Raw genomic sequence first — 26,183 nt, 5'->3', positions numbered from 1 at the left:
TATATTGAGATGGATAGAAACCCTCTTCACTGCCAAGAATACACGTCTACAAAGGAAATACTACATACAACCTTTGATCAGAGTTAAATTTATTGCCGTAAAGCACTTTCCTTATCTTACATGCTTTTAATTAACATTGGTCCCAGATGCCAACAAACACTGTCCACCTTTAGCTTAAAATACAATTGTCTTACTGAAGATTTTAATAGGAAAGGAATTATATACCAAAAAAATTGAAAAATTATCTTTAGAATATTATTTTATTTTTTTAAGTAAAAATATATATACACATACAAGTAAACTGTTTTACACTTTAAAAAATAAAAATTAAGTCTGAACACTGACTTTCCTCAGAAATTCTTCCAAGTCTAACTCATTAAGCCTCTGGGAATCAGCAGGACTGAGTCTTCCAGTTACTGACAAAGGGGAGAATACACATTTGTCCATTGAATCTGGAAATCTCAACTTGCAAAACTTTTCTCAGTTTAAATATTAATCTCTAAGCATTTCAGTATGATTGCAAATAAACCAGTATGTTAAATCAGGTGGTAACAAGTACAGACTGTAGTGTCTGAGTGAAATCCTCCCATCCACAGCTTCCTAAATAAAGATTATAAGAACTGCTGGGAAGGAAATCTGGTGATAATTTACTGCTACCTGATATGTCTACTCCCAGTCATCTTCCTCAGCAATTGCTCCTTCTGTTGATCTCATAGAGAGATAAAAATAAAGAAGAGCAGAGAAAGGTCTAGCAGATGAAGAAGAGAGCACACAGCATCACATGAAACTGGCAGATGAGGAATGTTAGGAAAATAACTCTAGAAACATTCTTCCACTTCAGGCTAAAACTTATCAAATGCATTGAACAGAAAATACAGTGTGCCATGAAGTAAGGAAGAAAAAATAAATAAAAAATTTCACCTTTCCCTCAAATTAAGGGAAACCATACAGGAAAATTGAATGTCTTTTAAAAAAGTTACAAGACTAGTTGGACAAGTCTAATTTCTAAGAACAGCAGGAAGATTTCACACAGCAATGACTTTCAAAGACAAGATGACCACAACTTAGCTTTCAACTGTCTCTTCCTGACAGAGAGGACATTATGTGTTCCAGGCCACAGACAGTTTCAGAGTGCACTCTGCTTGAGTAGCTGTGGGAAAAACACAAATCTGGATGCAAAAGTTCTGGCAGTGGATTCATCTGCTAACACACAGCCAATGTGTCCTCAAGTTTCTGAAGCTTCAGAAAAAGAAACATGCCTGGGGACCTGTTTCTTCTTCACACAGCTTTATTTTTAAATACTAGTTTCTGTTCGGTGAAAACTGTACAGCCTTGACTATTTTAAAAACCTTCAACAGTATGCTGTACGACAAACACTAGTATAAAAAATGAACCTAATAATGTTAGTCCACTGAGTAAGTGAAGCTCATGCACACACACACACACACAAAATGATCGTGTACATAGCGAAGTTAAGGGATTTATAAATAGCAAAATCTTTGAATAAAGTATATACATTTTTAGGCTTTTTCTATAAACATATAAATATATATAGTGCTCCTAGGAGAGACAAGGTAACTGTGTTCTACATCACAACTTAGAACATAAGATTAATTGATGTTACTCTAAAGGCCTTTGAGGTTTTTTCTTATGTATTTATACCCTACACAGTTAACACTTGCAAAGATATCTTTTCACATTAGTTCCACTTTCAATGTACAAAACCATTTCACGTTACAGTTCAACAGCCTGCAGAGCAGTGAACAGGAAAGATGGCACTGCATGCTGAAATAGTAAGTGCGAAGACAACGTAGAGCTTGTCTGTGGAGTGTGCTGCACTTCAGCAAGGGAGCTACAAATGGAGCATGAGAAACTGCTCCAGACACCAGCCTCAACCTCCCCACCTGCAGACATGCCAGGGGCCTTTAGATGCACACCAATTAAAAACTATTTTAAGATACACTGCTCTCACAAAGGGAGTAACATTTTGCTTCAACAGTAAGACAATTATAGGTTAATAGGACTGCCATAACATAACACAGATAGGGCCAGGCACCGTATGACTCTGAGAACCTCCTGTAAAGTACTGTGCACTCAACTTCTACTTCTTTAAGGATTATTTTAATGTGAAATGAGTATGTTCAGTACCCATCAAAAGCACTCATCATTTCATAAGGTCAAGCTAACAATGACCAATTCAAACAACTCTGCATTAGGAGTAACCATATCCATTCAAAAACAAACACTAAATTGATGATGCTCAGAAAAAAATACCAAAGGGCTCACATTAATTGTGAGTAATTTTTCAACTAACTTCACTATTAAAACCCCATACTACTCTCTTTAACTACTTTTGGAGCAGGTTTCAAATGGAACAAATGGTGGTGAATTTAAAAACAACAAATCCAAAAACCTCACTCATAAAATTACCATGGGCTGAATGATCATGATTAGCAAGCACTCCGCTGCTTATGTGGGTTTTGATAGTCTTTGCTCAAATAAAAACTTTCACCTTTACTATTCCGAGGGGAAAAAAAAAGTGTTCTTTAAAGTTACAGTTCAAAAATCCTAAATACAAAACACATGGATGCAATGGAACAAGTGTCCCCTCCATCTGTCATGGGCTAAAGCATGTGTCACACCAAACTGACCGTTAGTTGTCCCTTTAAAACATCCAGGGGTCAAAATTAGGCCTGTCACTCATTATTCTGCTTCCTAAGGGACATCAATGAGATTAAAAGTGGAACATACTGAGGTTATCCACTTTAAAAATCCCACTCTTTGGTGGGACTACTCTTTTATTATTAAAAGAAATTCATTTCACATGCTGTGTGTTCGGTAACTACTGTGTGTCACGCAAAGGACAGTTTTCCACATTGAGAATTGCTCACAATGAAGCCCTGAGGTAACCGCCTTTTTTCCAGGCAACAGTAATACAGTTCCTTTTGACATTTAATCATCCTTTTACAACCTATACTAGTATATGCAACTTTAAGCAGTCAATATTGATTATCAATTGTTCCCAAAGATGGGATCAGTCCAGGCTTTGCCTTTTTTTTTTTTTTATAGTTTTTAAGATAAAGACTCAGCAGAACGGGCTAATTTGGGTGCAGTGTCTTCTAAAGAAGCTTCAACTGAATTCCCCAGGTCTCCATTTTCATGTCCATCAATACTTGGCTTCTTATCAAACACTGCAAGTTAAAAAGAAAATTGATTTAAGGAAAGAAGCAATCTTGGGAAGGACAGATCAGTGATCCTTGTTTCAAAAACTGGAATGTTTCCTGAAATGACTACTAAAATTAAAGCTGACAGGTTTTTAGCAGAATGGAGCATGGCAGGAAAACAGGAACTGTTTCTTTGCTTTTCTAATTTAAAAAATGTATCTGAAGAAGTCACCAACATGAAGTGATAAGGGAAATTAACAACTCCTAGTCAGAGGTAGGAAAAGATAAGAATAAATTTGAATTTCAGCCTTTGGGAAAAGATGACCAAGAAAAAAGTTCATAAGTTAATTCAGTTAATTCAGTTGTATCTAAGTAAACCAGGCCAAACATTGAGGGACCAACCAGATGAACTGACAGTCTATTAGTAGGTTAATTGAATTGACAGCAGATTAATTTTACAACGAATATAAAAAAGTATTTTCCAGAAACTGGTTTGCATTATTGAGACTTCAGAATTAAACTGCAGGTAACACATTTAGAAGGCTTACCTTGTGAGGGCTTGACATCCACACTTGCATCTTTCCTATTAGAACTTGAATTTGCACCTTCTTCCAATTCATCAAGATATAAACGGTAACGGTGTCCACTCTCATCCTCATATTCTACATTTTCATCATCTGAATCAACTTCTGGAGCAACGTACACTACTTCAAATTCGATTTCACCCCTCTAAAATGTAGCAAAAAATACAAATTTACTTACTACTGCACAGCTACCCAGCAGGATTACCAAGATGAGCTAGGTTAGTAAAGTAAGTATATCTTACTGTTGTGAACACATTTCTGTAAATTCAATTAAGCTGACGCTGATTCAATCATGTTGAATATTTTGGATAGGTATCTGAGTTAAGTTTTTACTGACTAAAGTAGAACAGCTCTATAGCTAAGCTTTACTAAAACTACCCATATTTCTTATATGCCAGTACATTTCAAACAGTGATTTCTAAAGAGGAAGTTTTCTTCCTCTTTAGAAATTAGGCACACGTGTTAATTGTCAGAAAATGGGATGCAAATCAGGAAGAAGATGCTAGACCACAAAGCACATGAGAAACATTGTTTGGCTGGAGTTGTTCAGTCATAAGAGTAAAGCATATGTCACTAAATAGTTATTTCTGTGGGGCAATGTAATAAATTGATTTTCATCAGCCTTACTGAATAATGATTAACCAATATATGTTTAACTGAACTGCTACTGATCCAGCAGTTTTCTCCTTAAATTGCAAAACATAAGAGGATTAAGTGCAAGGTGATAGAGCCTCAAGAATCACTGTATCTTAGCATTACACACTATTTAACAGGAAACACTAAAATTCAAGGCAATTCAACAGGCAGCACACAAGAAGCACCTAGATGTGCCTATGGATAACAGGTCCAAACTGACCTGTTGGGAAAGAATAGTTACAGCTTCTTTATGCTTGGCATCTCTTAGATTAACTCCATTTACTGCCAGAATAGCATCACCAACATGCAGTCCTCCACATCGATCAGCAGGCTGCCCAGGATGGATTTCAGAAATCAGTATTGGAACACCATGCTCCTTCCCACCCTATTAAAAAAAAAAAAAAAGAAAGGTAGAATTTAATTAACTGAGGTGCCTTTTAAGGTAAAATTGACATTCTGATAGTAGCTCCTAAAGTGCTTACTTCAACTTCTAATGTTTAAGAATGCATGAGCTGTTTCCCTTAATTCTTCTCCCCAAAGAAGAATGGAAAATTTCGAATATGTACTCAAAGTCAAAGCGTGCAGTTCTGAATACTAATAAAACTATAAAATCATATATAAACTCATGAAAACCACAAAATCTCATTAAAAAAAGCATATCAGGCACCATATTGACTTGCAAGAAACAGTATTCATATTTAGAATAAAAGTCTAGTAGTCAAAATTTTCCAAATTTGTTCTAAAAAGTTTACACAGATTTTGTTAGGTGAGAGGTGCCAATACAGATATTACAAAAAAAATTATAATCACAACAGCTAAGTGTTGGAAGTCAGGTCTCAGATTGTCTCTGCTCTTCTAAATATTTACACCTGGAATCACACCTGGCTAAAGTGTCTATATCCTACACATAAATAAAATCTTAAGTTTAATAAAGTAGCAATTATCTATTTCCTAATCTATCAAAATGGGTCTTGAAGTTCTGTGACCATAGTTATGGATTTGTGTATGTTTTTTTCATTTGTTCTAACCACACATCTACTGATCCATGGATTTTACAGAAGTAGGATACAAACTTGAATTGCTGTGTCTTTGTCATAGAAAACAAATGCAAATATTTACTGTGATTGAAATTCCTAGTCCTTCATGGTCTTCTTTAACTAGCAAAACTTTTCTGATTGGGCCAACACCTTGACTCTTCTTTAAGGCATCAGGATCCTAGTTTGATAAAAAACAAACATAGCACAAACATAAATGTGTGAACCAAAAATGGATGCATTTCAGCATTTTGGTTTTTATAATTATATACAGGCAGCACTCTGAGCAAGAGAGTTTTAGACTAACTCTAGGCAGGACAAACTTACAGCACCCCTTTACAGAAAGGGAGTGAAATCAGAAAAGATTCCTCATTATGTACCCCTGATGAGAATAATTATTTAAATTACTCCACTGCTGATTAGTGCACAACACAGAACTGAACTTCAAAAGAAGGAAACCAGCCACATAAGGGACCACATGAAGAAGTGCTGATCACTGCTGAAATGTTATATGATGTAAACTCATCTTAAAAGTAATCAAATGACAGGAGATGATGTAATATACTCCCAAAGAAGAGGTTGCTTGCTCGAGTTTATTTTTATTGTAATAAAAATAAACCACACCAAAAGCCATTGAATACAAGTCTAAAAGAGAGACTAAATAAACCAAGGTTTGTTTTTTCCTTTTGTTAAGTCACTGATGCCATTATGCATACTTTTAAAATCACAAATACATGTATTTGTCCATCAGTGTTTTACATGCAATTAGCAACACAAGCAGTAAGACCCATCCGACCAACTAAGGTATTCAGAACAGATCAAAGCAATGCACCTTGCTCAAAATGTCTGATTTTCTGTACTGAACACTGGGGTAATTAACAGGACATGTCCCATGTTGGGTGAGTTTTACCAAAGACACCCATAGTGAAATGCTGTTTAAAGGTTTTGTTTTAAAAAGTACCTTTAGGAGGAAAAAAACCAACCCACAAATAATTCTTTTACAAAGTGACAATTTATCTGGCCTTTTAAGAAAAGAAATTAAAATAAATTTCAGTTTAATCTAATGCTAAAAAACTTATTCTTGGTTTTTGTAAATAAGTTAGATCCACTTTTTGAAACCTAGGTTACAAAATACTGCTTTCAAGTTGTATTTATACACATAAGTACATATATTTATATCAGAGGCCCAGTTTTCAAAAGGAGTGAGTGTTCCTAGGTAAGTCAAAGGAATTGCATCATCTCCCGTGGTCATTTAGAGGGATATGCTATTCAGCACAGAACTGTGCTTCAGCATAGAAATGGACAACATACTTACAAGTAACATTTGAAAAAAACACAACACTGAAGTGAAAACAATCACAAAGCTCAAGAGGTAACTCATGTCTGGAAATCATGGAGGAATGGCTCATCTTTCCAACTTACATGTCCTGGTGGTGCTTGCATTGGTCGTTTGAGGTCGTTCCGGCCGCGGCAAGCTCGAATGACGGTTTTGTGGCGGTGAAGGTGAATTTCTGCCTCCAGCTGGTTCCACAGCTTGTCGTGAGCAGGTCCCTTCATATCCCGGCCCAGTAACTGAATCTGCTGCACCCTACACAGTGACACAGAGTACAACAATGCTGCATTACCACAGCAAATGCAATGCACAGCAGGACTCATACACCTCATCAGCCTACAGCACATGAGCACGCAGCAACTGGCACGAGAACCCCGGGGATTTTTACTCTTCCTTTTGTTAATTAACTGGAAACGTGAGGCTTTTCCTCCTTAGTCTTAACCTTGAACCTGCCTCTGGGGATGCAAAGGAAGGAAAAAACAACAACAAACCTCTTATGCTAGGGGACATGGATTGACTTCACATACCTTCCAGCTAGCTCCTTATCTAAATACTTGGCTGCCAATCTTGCTCCATAAACCTCAGCCTGAAGCACAGCTATGTGTCTACGGAGGGCTTCATTCTCCTTCCTCAGCAACTTCACCTCAGCTTCCAGTTGAGCTTCTTTGACTTTTTCCTTCTTGTTAGCTTCAAGTTCTCTCTCCTTTACAATGACAAAAAGAAAAAAAGAAGAAAGAAAGAAAAGAGTATTAAAAAGCTTTTATCCAAGTTAATAATGAAAGAACACTTACTGTTTCTACACACACAATCTAAAATTACTTTCCTGTGTACAAGACATGCATGCAGGAAAAGAAATTTAAAAAAAAAAAAAAACAAAGCAGGGACTCTGGCACTACAGCTAGTGGTTTGCATACTATCCTACAGAACGGTGGCAAAATTTAAATACCCTGAATATCACCTTTACATTTTCTTGTCTTGCAATAGGAGTTTAAAAGTTAAGCAATACTATTTTCAAAATTAAAGAGTAACCATGAAGCTACTAAATATTTCAATTTAACTAAACTCTTTTACTCTTATTATGATGATGATGACATGGAAACCTAAGCCCATATGTCCTTAAAATGACAATTATTTTCATGCAAACAACCAAGAAATGTCCAGTCAGAGACATTTCCAGATTAGAGTCTGAAGACCACACAAATAAAGCCAAGGATTCTACACATGAAAATGACACCCTGACAAAACTAGAAGAAAATTAGTGCATAATAGCTCTGTTAAAAAAAACCCCAAACAACAACCAAACAAAACAAAATCAAAACCCACATTAAAACCACACTTTAAGCAAGCTATCACCCTGTGCTTCACCCCCTGAAAAAGAAATTATGGAAATATAAAATAGTCCCACACTTTTCCATCCCAAATGTACACAAACTGCGTAGTCATTACCTTTTCTAATACCCAGTGTACTGGTGCAAAAGGAATTAGATTGTTAATCTACAAAATCTACTTTAAAGAGAGCATGCTTGATAACATGTATCTTTTATATCTTGCTCTGCATGCCGTTTACAAAGCGGGGGAAAACCCCCACAATTAACTAGGGAAATAGCAAAGACACAGGGTCTAATATTGTTTCCTTTCAAAACTGGCTGTCAACTGAAACAGCAATAAAAACTAAGTTCACCATAATGCATTTCTGAAGACACCTGGAGTACCCAAAAAACCCTGTTCTCTGTACCTGTACCAATTATATTGTTAAACAAATAAAACCAAGATGTTCTACTAAAGAAGCAACAGAACAGATATAAAATTTTACAGAACTGGCAAGACAAATCTGTTATCAAATTGCGCACATGCTATTCACTATTCCAAACCTGGATATAAAACCATTAATATGGTCGATATCACCACATTTGAGAAACTACACAAAATTGGTCCTTCCAAATGGAATTATTTTCACAATAGATATATGAAAGCATTTACTGACTTTGCCAGAAAGTCACTTCTGAATCTGGTATGTGGTACACACATAGGTGTGTACTTTGTTCTTCTAAACTGATAAAAGTATTTAACAGATGAGGGAGGCAGTACAGTCTATCAAATTCATAGGTGACTTTGAATCTATCAAATTCAGAGTGCCTGGCTAGCACAGTGCTCAGGAGGAGCAGCTCAAGGATTGCCTGAAATCACTGGCATTTCACTTTCTGCGATTCCCATGATGACACACCTTCCAATCAAGTTTGGCTCCACAGGCATGTCAGAAAACATGCCACCCAAAGCCACTTCTGGCCTCTGGCCTTTGGGTTGGGATTGTCTTGTGCAAATGACTCCACAGCAAATCTCTTTCTGAACTGCAGGACCACATCTAAGCCAAGAATTTTGACTGATCTACATTTCAGAACAGGAGCTTCTAAGATTATACCAGTTCTTTCTATTATTATTTTGGTCTTGGGCTATCATGCTGTGCTGTCTCTGCTACACACTTGAGGAGTAAGAAGGGTCACAGTTCAGACTTAACATCTGTTTTACAGCAGCTACAATGTCTGTATACAAATACAGAGTTCCTGTTAGCTCTGTTCCTGTTGTCAATACTGCATTAAGGTGATCTAAATAGCAGTGTAGGCTCCCTGTTTCTCCACTTTTAGAATACCAACTATTTGACAAATATAAAAAGACAAAGACTAGAATTTAAGATAGGCATATTCCAACCTCCCTCAGAGAAGTGAACTGCTGAAGTGATCAAAGATTCTTGATTACACCAGCGAATTTCAAGCAGCACATTTTACAGTATTTACATAAAGTTTAAACTTCATATAAAGCTTTAAGCTTTATATAAAGCTTAAACACCCTCATCCAGACTCAGGTTGTCCATTGATTTTCTTTGAATTTGGTTTGTCATTTAATTCAAAGAGGAAGCCAAATGATACACTTCTACATAGAATCACTTTTAGTAATGCATTTTAAATGTTACACCTAAAATACAAAAATACAAGGGAAATGCAATCTCATTAAAGTGTTCTCTTCCTATTTTCTCCATTACTATGATTACTCTTTTGTGACAGAGGTGCAAAATTACACCCAGAAACCAATCTCCTATCAACTGTCTCCAACTGATCACCACATGAAATAAATAAAAAAATATTAAAAGGTTTGCAATACAGAATTTCTGAAGATGTCCTGAAAGAGCATGTACTGTTTTGAATGACTGTCAAAAGATTCGACAAAAGTCTCAAAACTGTTAAAAGAAATTAAGGAAGTTAAGTTAGAGAATAGTTTCATGCTTTCTAGTGTTCATGGTAGGGCACAGGTTGTAAAAACAGAAAATGCATTTTCTGTTGGTAATATAAAAAGAAAAGTTACAGCAAGGTTGAAGACTAAAGCTTACAGTTACCAGCTATTCTGTGGCTTTTCAAAAAACCAAATACTGAGTAATGATAACGAAGCATGTAACATAATAAAAGTAGAAAAGCTGCTTAAAAATCTTTCAAGTCTATCACTGTGAAAAAATAAAAGTCAAGTTTGCTTCACTTTTTATTTATATCTATGTATTATTGAGCTCATATGCTTTTGGCTGTTACATCAGCCAGTAAACCATATTAAGTCATGCCCATGATAAAAATAAGGGGGAAACAGGAGAAGCTGACATGATTTTTTCAACTACAACATCAGAAGACTTCATATCACACTCATAGAAGTGTACAGTGTTTATACTTTAGCAACTGTATAACATCTTAGCAGTTTTTGAGATACTGCCAGAACAATCTTTCAGAATGTCAAGTTGCCAGATATCATCCCAAACTAGCTGCAGCAATAATAAACAGAATACATACAGAATTAGGAAAAAGGGCACCACATCTAGAAAAGAAAAATTAAAATGCAAAGGAAATTCTTTACACAGTCTCTTGCCAACTGTTGGGATGAAGGAACAAGCCAGATCTGTTTTGCCAGTTTCTGAGGCCAACATATATACAGGTTGTTGCACAAAACAAAAGCACTGCTTGAACATAAAAAAAAAATGGCAATCAGCATACTTACCATTTCATCCACAGAAAGGACAGACTTAAGACAGAAGAAAAGAGTTCCATAATTAGAGAAACAGGCAACAGAAACTTCAAGAAAATGCAATAACATAAATTACTTAGTCCAAAAGGACTTCACCAGCAAACTGTATATTTCATTAGATGGCATATAGAACAAACACACTGCTACAATTCTATTTAGCAACAATTTTGGTATTTTGTAGTGAAATTTATTAAAAATCTTATAAAAACTTAACCTTAGTGAAGTATTGAAAACAATACTTTCTCCTAAAATACCAAGAATCTCTGTAAATGACAAAATAATGCAATATACATGAAAGAATCACAGAAAATCCATTCTGTAATACAACACTATACAGGTAATAGATTTTTTTTCTTTCAGAAAGAACATACTATGAGTTACAAGAGGGACATAAAGGACAGGCAGAAGTATCAGAAAAGGCATCAAGTGCAAAAACACACACAAAAAATTTCAACCAGGCAACTTCATACTCTCACAAAGAGTTATTATGATTGCACTAAGAAGATTCCCCACTCCTAAAAATGGACTTGGCCCAAACTACACAATTATCAACTGCTTAGCAATCTAAAAATTTTAAAATGTCCTAGTTCACCACTGTGTACAGTTTTACAGATTACAGAGTATACATTTATGCTAAGAATCTACACATAAAATAAGAGTGTCTGTCCCTCAAGAAAGGAGGAAGTTAATTAATTGAGCTTTATTTCCCCATTGCACATTCTGTTGACAGAGTTCTTCTTTGCCCTCAGAGACCTTCTGACTGCCAGAAGGTCAGCACAACAGTTTCATTTACCCAAACATCAGAGGTCCCATTTTATTGTCATTAAAGCAGCCTCAGTTTTGCTTGTTCTAGCTTCACAAATTTTTATAGCTTTCTTTATCTAGAAGAGTTTAAAGTTATGAATTCCCTAAAGGCAAAGTAAAACAAACTCAAAACACTAGTCCTCATATTTAAAAAAGGAAAAACTAAAGGAAATTACGTAGAGAATATCAAGCTAAGCTGTTATAAAGTTATAAATGTTATAAACACAGATAAAACTGAACCAATGTATGTAAAATGTATTTATTGTCACCTGTGGGAAGAAGACTGCTGTCAATAGCATGGAAATTTAATCTATCTTTAGAAATAATTTGTAACAAGGTAACAAGAAACAAAATCCTTAAAAGTATTATTCTGTGTGTTAGTCAGAAGTTAAGTTGAATTAAGAAAATCTGGGGACCAAAAACACTCACAGTGATGTGTTAACTTAAAATTTTCTTTGTGTAAACCTGCAGTCTAACACTTACAAAATGCTGGTGATATTTAACTAATGCTTATTTAAAAGCCAAGAGAATTATTTAGATCTCTAAATAAACTTCACCATACTGTAGCCATGATTTAGTAGACAATAAATTATGTGTGGACAATCCAGAAAATACTCTTATACTGCATATATAACTATGTAGCCCTAGGATGAGAGCTCTAATCAATTACAGCTTTTGAATCTGAAACACAAAGAATTTGGATTACTCCTGTTGCTCAGTGATTAGCCTAGGCATCCTTTAATACTTATAGTCTACCACTGTGTTTTATTGCACATTAATTAATGGGACAAAATAGCAAAGTGACTAATCTAATGTTCCACATATATTGGGAGTAGGTATTTGCAACCAAACTGTGAAGCAATTTTAGAAAGTCAGAGATAGACTTTGATTCATACCAACAGCTAGAAATCACACATACACAACATTACATTTTTTTAATTTACAAAGCCATAGTATTAGAGCCTGAATTTGTGCAGTGGCTAGTAACAAGGCAGACTATGCCCAGGCTATCAGTCAATGCCAACTAACTGCACAGATTAATTGTTAATTAACTGGAATTATTAACTTTTGGTGGGCTTTGCAAAGGTCTGAGTTTTGAAAAAAACATGCAGTCTACTGAGTGCTTCTACTACAGACTTCTTCTATTATCTTTTGCAATTTCAGTCTTCAGAAAAGCTTTATAAATCACAAAAACATTTTCATTTTTTCTACTTTCAGAAACCACTAAAAATGGTTTATTTACAAAAAAAACTTAAATCTTTACTCTTTTTTCTGACATTATTCACCTTATTTTTAATGGTTGCTAACAACCAGCGATAAATGTTATGGAAAGAAAAAAAGCTAATATTCTTAACATGAGAATTTGTAGTCAGCTTATTCACACCTTCCAAGGCAGAAACTGGAAGCCAGGAGAGGAAGAAGATTACTATAATCCCACATTCAAGTTGCCATACTCACCAGTTTTGCCTTAATGGCCCCAGAGTCAACATTCTGACCAGTCTTGGCATGCAGCTGAAGCTGAACAGCGTGGAGCTGCAAAAGCTGATCGTGCACTTCCTTTTCCAACACTGCTTTCTCTGCCTGTGTTTCTGTCAGCTCAGACTTCAGATCAAGCAGCTGTGCCTGTGAAGATACAATCCATCACTGTAATGAGAGCAAGGATTAAATGGGGTCACCAGAACTGACACATAACAGCATTTGCTGGTACAGGGATGCTGCACCTGGTGGAATGCAGGTTAAGAATCCCTGATATCAACCATTCCTCTGAAGCCCAGCTTTAACACTGGGTCATTTGCAGGATTTTCTCCCCAATTTGCCACAAAATTCATGCAGCCATAGAACCAGCATCAAATGACCATATTGCCAAGAGTAACAAAGCTGAGCTTTCCTTCATGCAGACAATGGCACGTGATGCTGATGCTCACTCCAATACAAGGCAATGGCATTAAACCTATGTAGGATTTACACCCCTAGCAACGTAAACACGATTTTAAATTCTAAAATTATTAAATCTTACTGAAAAAAATGGCTCAAAGTAAAATAACAATTATTTATCCAATACTGAAGTCAAATAATCCTATCTACATCTGGTCTATTTTCAACTGAAAATATTTCAGAGTTTAACTGAAATAGCAAATTAGTTGAGTAAACCAGAAGTCACGAAATGCCCCTAAAATGCATATGTAGAAAAAAAGAAAAAGCTATTAACTATTGAAAAAAGTGGTTTTGAAACATTTTAGAAACACTTTTCATGTGAGGTTGCACGTTACAAAGCAGAAATCTGTAATGAAAGAACAAATACTAACATGTTTACAAAGTTACTTATTATCTAAGTTCAAGTAGCATTTTATAAGCTACATTTAGATAAGCTTTAAAGCTACTATTTGCCAAAAAAACCACAGAATATGATTTCAGGGGATTTTTAGGTAAATTCCCAGAGTATGTTTGTGCATCCAAAAGATTTGGAACTAAAGACCAAAATGAAAAATGACTAATTCTTAAAAAATCCCCTCTCATATTAAAGCAGGGTATTTTAGGTATTTTAACAACACCATAACAGTGAAACTCAAGTTGCAAGGCAACTCAGTATAAAACATCTGCATCAGTTAATGAAAAAAAAGCAGGAAGGATTTTACTATCATTGGGGAGGATTTACTGGGTCTAACTTCAAGCACATGGTTTAGATGGACAGCTTCTCAAGCTTCCAGAGTAATTCAGAGACAAGTAGGAACTTCCAGAGGTGATTCAGAGCACCCAGGGTGCAATTGAGGAGATGGATCAAGCCAACCTCCAGCGTGCAGCTGCCAAGAAGAACAATCTCCCCTCCTGCCTCTTGGCTCTGCCCTTTAGTCCCACATCTCTGGGACTGAACACAACAGAACAACCTCCCCCTGTCCCTTGAGGCAGAGCCTCAGCACATCAGGCCAGCACTTACTTTTTTGCCAAAAAAAATGGAGCTGCATGCATTTTCAGCTTCCAACTGCCAGAATAGCAAAAAAAAACTTGAAAATTTTGCAAACCCTTGCAAGAAGTCTAAAGCAGAAATTGCCTTTTACAGTAAGATGATATCTAAAATACTACAAGCCAAATAATTTCAGAGAAATGAGTTACTTACAAAACTGCATTGCTCCAGTGACCAGTCACAGTTAAAGTCTCTGCTGTGGTTTACCCACCTTCTAACAAAAGCAGACACACACCTGAACTAACACAGCAAATGAAAATATCACCAGCATACAAGCTGATGATACAGTGCAGAGCAGATAACAAAGTCCTTAATAATGAAGGCACAGTTTGACCCAGCCACAATTTCACATAATAACAATATTTTGTTATTATTACATACTGCATATATTAAGTCTAGTTTTAATAAAGTAAGACCACTACTATCTTACTCCTTTCTAACAGCTGACATGCTGACTTTTATGGCTATTTTACACACACACACATGCTCTCTCATCTACTCTAATTCAAAAGACCTGTAGAACGGTGAAGTGGCAAAACAGCTAAATTAGACCAATTTAATATTGTCCAGCCTCACCTAATAGAGAATGGCAATTGGAGTTCTGGTGGGGAAAAAACCCCAAATTTATTTCCCTGTGCAAATAACAAAGCAGCAAGAATGATAGCTACCAGCTTTGCAGGGTGAATGATGCCCCAAAAGTATCAAAAAAAGACTGTCAAATGCGTAATAAAAATTAAAAATAGTACTCTGAATATAACCTGATATTCAAATCATTGAATCACAGAATGGCCTGGGTTGAGAGGGACCTTAAAGACCTGGTTCCAACCCCCCTGCTATGGACAGGGACACCTTGCACTAGACCAGGCTGCTCAGAGCTCCATCCAACCTGGCCCTGAACACTTCCAGGAATGGGGCACTCCAGACAACCTGTTCCAGTGCATCACCACCCTCACAATAAAGAATTTTTTCCTATTATGTAATCTAAATGTACTCTCAGTTTGAAGCCACTCCCCCTCGCTCTGTCGCTACATGCTCTTGTAAAAAGTCCCTCTCCCATCTTTCCTGTCTCCTCCCTCCAGTTACTGTAAAGCCTAAATAAATAAAAAGCACAGAGTGAAAAAAAGCAAAATGAGAAATGATAAGAGCATATATAATGGAATTAATCTGTTTACACATTGTGAAAAGTCATAAATCTATCCCCAGGAACTGATGCAGGCACAGGATTCACATCAAAATGCAAACACAAGCAGCTACTTTCATATCCTGTGATCTACTTCTATGAAGGCTGCCAAATCTTTACATTACTTCACAGAAGTTCTGCCATTCTCAGCTTGGCCAGCTCACTTAATTTTCCTTTACATTACTTTTACTAGCACCATTTTTTATCCAAATTCCTTCAATTAGTTATAAAGAAAACATATGAAAAGACTGCTGGAAATTCAACCTCTCTATCATTGATTTTGGAAGCTACTCAGTAAAAACCAGGGATGGGGCAGAGACAGCAGATGAAATCATGAGTACAAACAAGGACTATCAGTAAAGCTATTCCTTCCCAGAGCACCATTCACTGCATGAGGAAAGGGCTCTGCTGAAAAAGATGGTGTCAGATAATATTATATTCCAATTTCTATAAACAGGATAAACACAAAGATAAACTAATGCTGCACAAGCAACTGTAGTAATCCTTTAATTTGGATGCACTCTCCCACAAGACTGTCAAAGAGAGATGCCATGTATTTTGGTGGTCACCTGCAACTACCCTAGAATTTGCAAAGCAGTCAGCTGGGGGCAGAACTCACAAACATCTAGCCACAGGACACCATTGAGCTTCATGGTTAGGTGAGTCCAGGAAGAGTCACCAAACAACAAAAAGAGAACAGAAACTTTGAACAGGGAACAATGAGGAGCAGAGGCTGAAGAGAAGGCAGTGGTTCACTTTCATAACCTTCTCTTAATGATAACTTGCTGATTCAGCCAAAAAGGAACCCTTGTGGGCAGGACACAACTGTGCAGACCAGCAATTGCCACTCACCAGCAAGCACCACACTGCAAGGTTACACCTGAGCTGCTCTCTGCTCCCTCCTCTGTGTCTCTGCTCCAGCCCAGGCACAGCAAACAGCACCACCAGACTGGGGTCACAGAAGCAGCATTTATCATGAAAACCTACACCTACATGAATCATGCAGGCAGGACATCAATCTACTGCTTCAGATCACCACCACAGGCTATTTCTAAATTCCACAATTCTAGTAAAATGGAGATCTTGGTCAAAATCACCACATAGCAAAACTCAGCATTTATCTTCCACACAATCTAACATCCAGACGATACCAGAAAAATAGTTTTTAAAAGCTAATCAAATATTTAGTCAATTTTGGGACATATTTTGCCATTTACCAGGTGTTTTGTATTTCTCAAAGGTCTTACAGCTATGAAAGTTAAATGCCAACTCAACAGAAATAATTCAAGAATTTATAAACTACTCTTTTTATTCCCATAGGAGATAGTAGAAGAGAAATCATGGCATTAAGCAATTAATATTTCTTCCACAGAACATGTCAAAAATTAAAAAAAAAAATTTAAAAACCTCTAGGCAAAAGAATGCATACAAAGTCCTAGTTTTAATCAACAATTCTTACAGCCTGTTCAAGCAGTTACAAATTATCAAAAAATTGAGTTTGTTACATTACCTTACACTGAATATGTATTTTAAGCTGGCAAAAAAAATAAATGGACTCTAAAATGCTAGGGTTAATCGTATTTCTATTCATGGAGTTCTTAAAGTCTAAACTAGTGTTTTTCATCAGAAGTCATAGAACAAAATATTAGTATTTAAGTCTCTTCCAATAAATTTATATATTTTTCATATGATGGTCTGAACTCTCATCTGTACATTTTTCACAGAAAAGTGACATTAGTTACTCTAACAGAATAGCTAGAATCACTAATCAAAAATAGTTTATTTCTATTAGATGTCAGAGACATACTCAAAGATCTTATACTAAATTTATATATTGTAAAAAACAAGAATGTAGATCTTGCCCTGACCAGCTTACAGTGTAAATACATCAAGGAAGGATGAACAAATGTAACAGAAGTACAAATACAGCTGGGTATTTTTGTATAGAAGTGCACAACAGGAGGCAGACATGCTAAAACCACAAGTTATGTGTGACTGCTCAGAAGCATCCCTGCTTGAATGAGGCTCTAGAAGATGGCAATTGTGCAACCCCAGAAGATCTAAAGCACGAGGGGAAACACACAGAAACTGAGAAAACGTCACAAAGTGGGATGATGGTGACTTACACACCGTGGTGACAGGAAACAACCTCCACTACTGACAGGGAAAGCAGCAGCAGGGGGTGAGGGGCAAACAGAGAGATGGCATCATTAGATAAAGTAACAACAACGGGTTTAGCTTTGGGAAAAGCTTTTTCATTTTCTGAGCTACCATCGCAGTAACTTCTGCAATATGGACAAGAGTTGCATTTGAGCTAATAGTTATAAAAAAATATCTTTGGCTTCCACATTGCCCAGACATGAACACTCCAAAGTGGAGCCATGTTGAACTGGGAAGCTGGGTCATAGGCCTGCACACTACTAGGGCAAGACAGTGGCATTATTCAGCAAATAAAAATGAGAGGAAGACCAGAATCAAGTCAATCAAGTAATTAATGCACTTTTGGTATATGAATTTCTAGCTCAAAAAAAGTCTAGACATAATTCAAACACAGTAGAAAACTCAGGTTTTTCAGTGAAGGGAAGCTAGATACATAGAAAGGATCCATTAGCATCCTCAAGGGACTAGAAGTCATAAGCCAAGCACTCATCCAATGCATTTAGTTTTTTGTTTAATTTCAGGTCTTTAGCACACACCTTATTCATTCTTATGCCAAGCCTTCTAAATCATAAAGTCTGAAAACTGCCTTTCTAAAGACTTTTTTTTCTCACCATATAATCTCCGATTGGCAGAAGCTAGGAGTTCATCTCAGAATTTTTTAGTTACCTAAATAGGGCCATCTAGTGCTTTTTATCTATATGCCTACATTTCTCCCTATTTCACCCTCCTTCCCTGTTGATTTGAATTGAATTTTCAAAATACAAATGAATCTATTAAAGGGGTAAAGGTGTGTATGATTAAAGTTCCTACAACACACAACTTCTACATTACACAGCTGCTAGTAGGAAAGAGTGACAGATTAGTGCCCTTTCAGAGGGAGAAGTGAAAAGACCTAAATCTTTAGCTAATTTGTTTAATCCTCACAGAGACAGAAGCTGACATCCTGGCGTACAGAGAGCACACGTGCAGTTCTGAGCTAAAGACTGAGCTGCTGTCTCATGTCCAGCCAACTAACAAAAAAATGTAGGGATGAAAAGGCAAAGGAAAGGATGCTGTGATGTGGAAACTCCTAGATCATGCAAGAGAACAGGAACTGCCTGAATCAGAAGGTCTTAGTGACTTGAAAAAGTGCTCAACACTTCCATTCCCCACAAATCATGAGGTTTCCAAGCTCCATTGATTCTGTTACTAATAAAACTCCTCTGGTGTACACATATGTATTTCATAGCTAATTTTAAAGGACAGGCCCTTATGTATCTGCTATGGGATCAAAGCAAAATTCACAGACAAATCAAGTTTATGAGGTGCTTTATTTCCTCAGCAGCATGTCGTTATGACTAGACTCCATAAAGTTTACCAACATATGCATTTATGTATTTCAACATTTCACTCCTGATTAGGACTATTAACCTTCTGATTTAAAGGCTGCAGGACCCAGGACCATGAAACAGAACAGAGCACACTGCAATGCTGCAATTACTCTGTGGCTCCTGTCCCAGCACATGCACAAAAAAGCAGTATAAATATCAAGATATGATGCTAGCATATTTGCTTATCATTTCATTCTGGAGGCATTTTTTTAAAGACAGAAACATCATTTAAAGGCAAACTTAGGTAAAAAAATAAAAATTTTAATTATGCTTTACAAACAATGAAATCATTATTCCTTAGTGTTCCCACAAAATTACACCAGTGCAGGAGAGAAAACAGTTTTTCAGAGCATGCAGCAGCTGCTGCAGCGTGCAGATGCACACTCAGACACCAGATATACAACAACAACAGAGCCTGGCCTGCACAGCCCACACACTGCCACATTTTCATGGGCTCCCCCTGCAGCAGCTCCTTGATGTGAAGCAGCCAGGGCTCTTAATTATTACACTTCTCTAATTCCTTGAGGAAAGGATTGTCTCCATTATCTCACCAGTATCACTTCACCACTTTGCCTACAGCTCTCCAAAAGACAAGAACACTCTACTCTTCCTCAGTCTTGACTACTCAATTTTTCCTGCCTACTGAGCAGCATTTGCTGCAATTTGTCACACAACCCTATTAAGTTTAATGGACTGCTCTGAATGAGAAACCATGGAACAGAGCAGAGCCCTGTTTACTCTCGTGGTGCTCCCTGCAAAGCTAAACAATGCGACAGCACTGCACAAAATGAGTTTCTGAATAGATGATACACTTGGAAACCATATTTTTATGAAAACCCCCAACTTCACCACAGTGCTTACCACTTGTCAAAGAGGAAAATGTTTCAAGATAGTATTGGAAAAGACTATACTGACAGATTATTAGATTACACTAAAAGCCTTTATTTCATTATTATTGTGACCCCAAAAAGGACCTTTATGACTTCAATTTTTAGCTAATGCTGAATTTAACAAAACAGTCTTTATCATGTGGCTAATAAGAACATGAACAACAAAATTTATGACTAATGACTCCCTAAATAAACTGTATGGTAGTGTAGCTGTGTAAGTAGTCTTGGTAAAAATGCAGTGCATGATACTGAAGACACAAATCAATCATAAATTAATTTAATCCACTTTTGTTATGTCCCATACAGAAGATAAAGGACATGAGACAAATGAGTTGCTCCATTTCTCAGTTTCTATTCTAGTCCTGACAAAACATTCAGAGTCAGCAAATTAAAAGGATACAAAGCAACACTCCTAATTTTTTATCTTCTCTGCTGAAGACCGTTCTGGACATGTAATTATCTGCACACTTTTTCTCCCCACAATCAAAGGACAAATAATAATACTAGGTCTTAAATAAGGCATCTTAAAAATTTGGTTTCCATTTACATAAATGGATACATCCACCAACATTTTTACACCTGTGACTGATCTTTTTCACCTCTATCATTTAAATACCAGCTACTGTTTCTTGCTACTGTTTTATTTTGTGCTTGACTGTTTTATTCTGTTTGCACCTACTTACAGAAGAACAAATCATTTTTTTTCTAAATTTTGCTGACAGGGACAAATTTCTGACTGCCTCACAATGACTATTTCTGTCAGGCTGCTCATGCTTCTAGTTGCTTATCAGGAAGACACAAATCTGTTCTTAGAAGTTATACTGATAGTTTTATTATTAACATTATTTTGAAATCTATGCTACCTATGCAAAGTAAATCAGTAAAATAAAGTAAGAAATATAAACCAATATTTTGGTTTCTTCTCACTTTCTCTTTGGTAGCTCCCAACAAATGAGACAGAAAAGGAAAACACTTTACCACATACAGACTGAAAATTAATTAGGCTAGTTAAATTTGTATAGAAGTACAAAGGCTTCTGATACAGGAAAATATTAATTAATATTTGGATTAATTAAATAGGCATAATTGTAATTAAAAAGGGCATAATGATTCTGATAGAAGTCATATGTATCACACTAATGACAACTTAGTATATAAGCTGACTGAAAAAATGCATGTAAATCTATGTTTCCTGAATATGTGAAAAATGCTCAAATTTTAGGATATCAAACTAGCTGGACCAAATCTCACTCCACTGATATTTCAAAAAAATATATTCTATCTAGTACCAACAGATTTCTAATTCAAAAGAGAAAAAGTATTACAAGTCCAATTAATAAAATAATATCTTAATAACTACTGGAAATATTAATGACATTTGAAAAAAGTAAATAAGCTACTGCAACTGTTCTATATGTATGTATATATACACCTCACATGGACAAAAAAATATCTTGGTCTTCAACAAGTGCATTTCTCACTACAAAATAAAGGAGAGAGGCAAAAAAAAAATCCAGACAGACATTCTTAAGAATGTGTACAGTCCTACCTTGATTAAAGTCGTGTCAAACAACAGAGCAGGACTGCACCTCTGCAGTGTGTCCCATAAGATGGACTTGCATGCCTATGGAAAGTCACCATACACATAAAGGCACCTACACTTAGCTTTTCCAGTTTGCAGTTGGGGTATTTTATCTATACATCTTCATATCACCCACATCATTCTGTATGTGCTTTAACTGAATAGGTTACAAGTTACTAACATAAGAATTCAGCTTATAGAACCACATTCCTCTAAACATGCTGATCCAAATTAATCACAGACATAAAACTACATCTAACTCCTTAGACATACATGGTTTCCTCAGCTGTAGCATATACACAGCCTTAACACATCTGCCAAGATCCAGGGTGTGCTCCACCAAACATTCCTTTCCAGCTTGTTCATTTAAAATTGCAGAATCAGATTGGCAGTCAAAGTGCCAGAGTTGAAGTCATGCTCAGTTTTCACTGGCACATTGACCTACTTCTTTTATTTCTACAAAACTGCAGATACACAGAACTCTTATTTTTTTTAATGGACATTTAGACAATGCCATAGTCAAGTGACAATCAAACAGGAAAAAAAACCAACCTATGAACTGCTTCTCAGTTAAACATTTTCTAAAATCTCACACACTGACCACCAGCATGCATCTGCTGATTTATATGGCTTTCCAACAGAGAAGCACAAAAAATCTGCTTCAAAATGTCTGTCACCAGTTCTAAAAGACCCAGGCCCCTGCTATCCTACTAACAAGATACACTTCTTCATTTGTTCACAATGAAATGAGGCTGATCTCAGAAAAGACAGTGGCTTGTATTGACAAACACCTTTTTTTCCTCCTCTTTACAAGCTACTTAATTCAACTCTGCCCTACTGTGACCAGCAGGAAAATTATGAAAACAAATCCTCCCCCCAACATACCATTAGTTTAATTTAAGACTGAAAATATTATTAGCACAGTAGTAGATTTATAAACTTTCACCATGCCAAGCACAAGTAAATTTATTTGCATACATCCCCTGTGCATCTGGAATACCTTCAGGCTCCTTCTAAAAATAACCTGGCCCAGAACTGCCAACACAGCTGCCTCCTGGGAAACTACTGTCTTCCTGGAACACTTCTTTCACTATCCATATAATATTTTACCTAGACCCCTCTCTCTAGCAGTAGATATACAGCAAGATGGCAACAATTTTTTGGCAAGTCCTACAGCAGGAGCTTCCATCCACCAGACCTCAAGCTGTGCCTCTTAAGAGCGATTGTACAAATCACAGAATGTGTATTAAGCTGATAAAGTGGATAAACCAAAGTCTGAACTGCATTTTATTCTTGCCTGCAATATTATAGTAAAAGTCAACAGTTTTGGTTAAGGAAATGATATCCACAAACAACAGAATGATATTCATAACTTTTTGTTGTTTGTTGTTTTATTTTATGAAATAAAATCACTTATTCAGTAAGACAAGTCCTGCCAAATGCAGCTGCAGGAGTAAGCTTAGACAAGCTTAGATTCAGTTCAAGTATTATTTTAATCCAAATAAAGGATTTATTTGTACTATTTTAGTATTTCCCAAGATGGATCTAATTTATTGGCTTGAATAAGTGTACCCAAGTAAACTATTATAGAAGACATTTTTGTGACTGCAACAAAAGCTTTGTATTAAAATGTAAAACAGTATAAAGTTACAATGGTAAGTTATTAACAAATGCTTGCAATCTTAAAAGTTACATGAAGTGCAGTAACTCCCATTATAAAAAAGAAGCAAAACCACCAATCACATCCTAAATGCCAGTAGTGCTGTTAGTGATTTCTTTCAAAATATGTAACTGCACTCTTCATATTGGTCACTGGGGCTTCCGGCTAGAAATCTGTGCACGTAAGACAAGACACTCATTCTCAACAGAGCAGCTCCATCTTTTGGAGGTTTTAAATGGCAGCTCTCATTTCAAGTTTATGACGCCAATAAACATGAGGTCCTAAAATTAACAACCTTCAAGGCAATACTAAAGTCTTCTAAAGGTCTATTTGAGAGATAAAAACTCTTCTGTATGTACGAGGCCTGATACTACTCACAGCAATAAAACTACTTTACAAAGTAACACTTTTTATTCACTTCCGAAGCACTCACTCTAGATTATCAGTAACATTTTTATCAAACAATTACCTCAAGCATACACAAAAATAATGCTAATTATTAACAACTGCTAACTGGGCTCCTTTGCTCCTATATTCATAAGAGATTCAGGCACAGATCTTCAGTTTTGTAGGTGCTGCTGCTGATTTAAATTAGATACAAAAAACCTTTCAGGATCTGAGTTATATCATTTCCTTTCAAAATATTTAAGCTTGAAACAACCTTTCAAAGAAATCTATTCTCCTAAAATAACCTAAAACTCACTTGGTTTACAGGCCTGCACACAACAACCCACCACAGCTGTGCAATATGCAATAAATTCTGATTATCTACAGCAAACTCATAAATACCTCATTTTCCTATACCTGTACTTCATGAAGCCCACTTTATAGGTTGGTAGTGTATATGTGTGCATATACATAAAAATATTTCTCTCACCCCAAATATAAGACAACATATCAACAAAAACACACAGAGGAACATAAACATCACTACAGTAAGCATTCTGGTGGGAAAAAAAATTAAATGAAAAAAATTCCTAGTTTAACGAGATCTTTGCTCTACTCTGAAAAATCCTGCTCCTCTGTAAAATTCCACGGGTTCTTTTGCATAACAATGTCTTCGTACCAGGAAGAAATCTGATAAAACCAAAGACAATCTACTTACTTCCTACTGAAAGACACGCCTTCAGAAGAGCAGGTTACTGCTTGAAGGCTTTAAGATTCTTTTATGATAATAAGTGTAACACAAAGGACTGAAAGAAGGGAATTCTGTCTATTGAAGCTCTTACAAAGCCCATATTTTCACGGTGTCTCAGAATTTCTCCTCTTACTGCTATACCCTTACAAGTTCAAAGAACAAGCAATAGAAGTCTAAAAAGTACGGCCTACAAGAGACAATGAAGAAAGTGGAAGCCTTTAATCCAGGGAAAAGGCAACTGAGGAAGAAACATTGAAAGCCTTCTAATTGTAGTTAAAAGACAAGAGGGCAGCTCACATTCACACCTGCTGAGGACACCACAAATAATACCTAATAAACCGAAGATACTCAGGTAGGATAGATACAAAATGACCATAAAGTTCTCCAGAATCTCCTTCCAGAGCACTCCAGTTCTTTCACAGGCCAAAGGACTTTTCAGCCCTGCCTCTCAGCAGCCTCAGGACCAGATAACTTGGCTCTGGCTTCTTTTCTCCCAGCCTGCCTGAAATTCTGTATCAGGCATGAAGAAAACCTTCCAGGAAGGCCAGTTATTCTTCTCCTCACAGAATGTGCGACCCCTGCTATTATTTTCAGTTACTAAGCTTGGCAGAGAGCTATTTGATCTGCTTTGATGTGTGAAGGAACAAGAGGACCTGTCAAAGTCCATGCCCAATCCACTTTTCTGTTTCCTTTACTTTTAAGGAGGAACAATGTCTTCATTTTGACTACTGACTCTAAGCTTTAAGCACCTCGATCTTGCCTTTGTCCTTTCTTTACAAGTCTTTCCAAATCCACAGGAACTAGGAATAAATTAGGCTGGAAAAGAACCCTGGGATCATCAAGCCCAACCTGTGACCAAACACCACCACGGTAACCAGACTAAGCCTTTCCTTACACACCTCCAGGGACAGTGACTCCATCACCACCCTCGACAGCACATTTCAATGTCTAACCAGCCTTGCTGTGAAGAACTTCTTCCTAATGTCCAACCTAATCCTCCCTGGTGCAGCTTAAGACTCTGTCCTCTCCTTCTGACTCACTGCAGAGAAGACCAGTCAGCAGCATCTGCTGCCCAAAATTCCTGCTTTCAACATCACACAGAACTCCTCAGGCACGCACCGCCCCATGCCACAGCTGGAATTACCAAACCCAGAGGGAGGATGGCCGCGGCCAGGCCCGAATCCTAAAACGCGGGGCCTGGTGAACCTCGCTCAGCTGCTCGGGGCAGGGAAGGAGCAGGGGGAACCCCGGGGGAGCCCCCTCTGTCCCGGGGCAGGGCCCGGCCACCGCGGCACGCCCGGGATGCGCCCCCGGCCCGGCCCGCCCGGGGCCACGGCGGCGCCCTCACCTCCAGCTTGTGGTTGATCTGGGACACGGTCTGAGCCTTGTGGCAGAGCTGGGCGAAGCACGAGCTCAGGCTCGTCATCTTCTGCCGCCCCTCGTACGTGATGTCGGCCTGGTCGGGGTCGATCTCGCCCAGCAGCAGGTCCACGTCCACGAACGCCTTGTCGAACTCCTTCTCCAGCACCTCCAGCCAGCGGAACATGGACACTCCGCCGCCCGCCGCCGCAGCCGAGGCCGGGCCGGCCGCGCCCGGGCCGCAGGGTCCACCGCCCGCCGCCGACAT

At 37.2% G+C, this 26,183-nt stretch overlaps 1 protein-coding gene across 1 annotated transcript; it reads right to left on the bottom strand.

Annotated features, from left to right (window-relative positions):
* Positions 1–72: 72 nt before the first annotated feature.
* On the bottom strand, positions 73–26,183 carry GOPC (golgi associated PDZ and coiled-coil motif containing). The gene is made up of 9 exons (XM_058801174.1): positions 25,905–26,183; positions 13,073–13,237; positions 10,784–10,807; positions 7,279–7,454; positions 6,841–7,006; positions 5,504–5,599; positions 4,605–4,769; positions 3,713–3,893; positions 73–3,191 (listed from the first exon to the last, which is right to left on the bottom strand). The coding sequence occupies exons 1-9, from the start codon at positions 26,181–26,183 to the stop codon at positions 3,073–3,075; spliced, it is 1,371 nt and encodes a 456-aa protein (XP_058657157.1). The 3' UTR covers positions 73–3,072.

This window comes from Ammospiza caudacuta, chromosome 3 (genome assembly GCF_027887145.1).
Source record: "Ammospiza caudacuta isolate bAmmCau1 chromosome 3, bAmmCau1.pri, whole genome shotgun sequence".
Classification (NCBI taxonomy): domain Eukaryota; kingdom Metazoa; phylum Chordata; class Aves; order Passeriformes; family Passerellidae; genus Ammospiza; species Ammospiza caudacuta.
The sequence above is the reverse complement of the archived record's forward strand: the minus strand, read 5'-3'. Positions and strand labels throughout refer to the sequence as shown.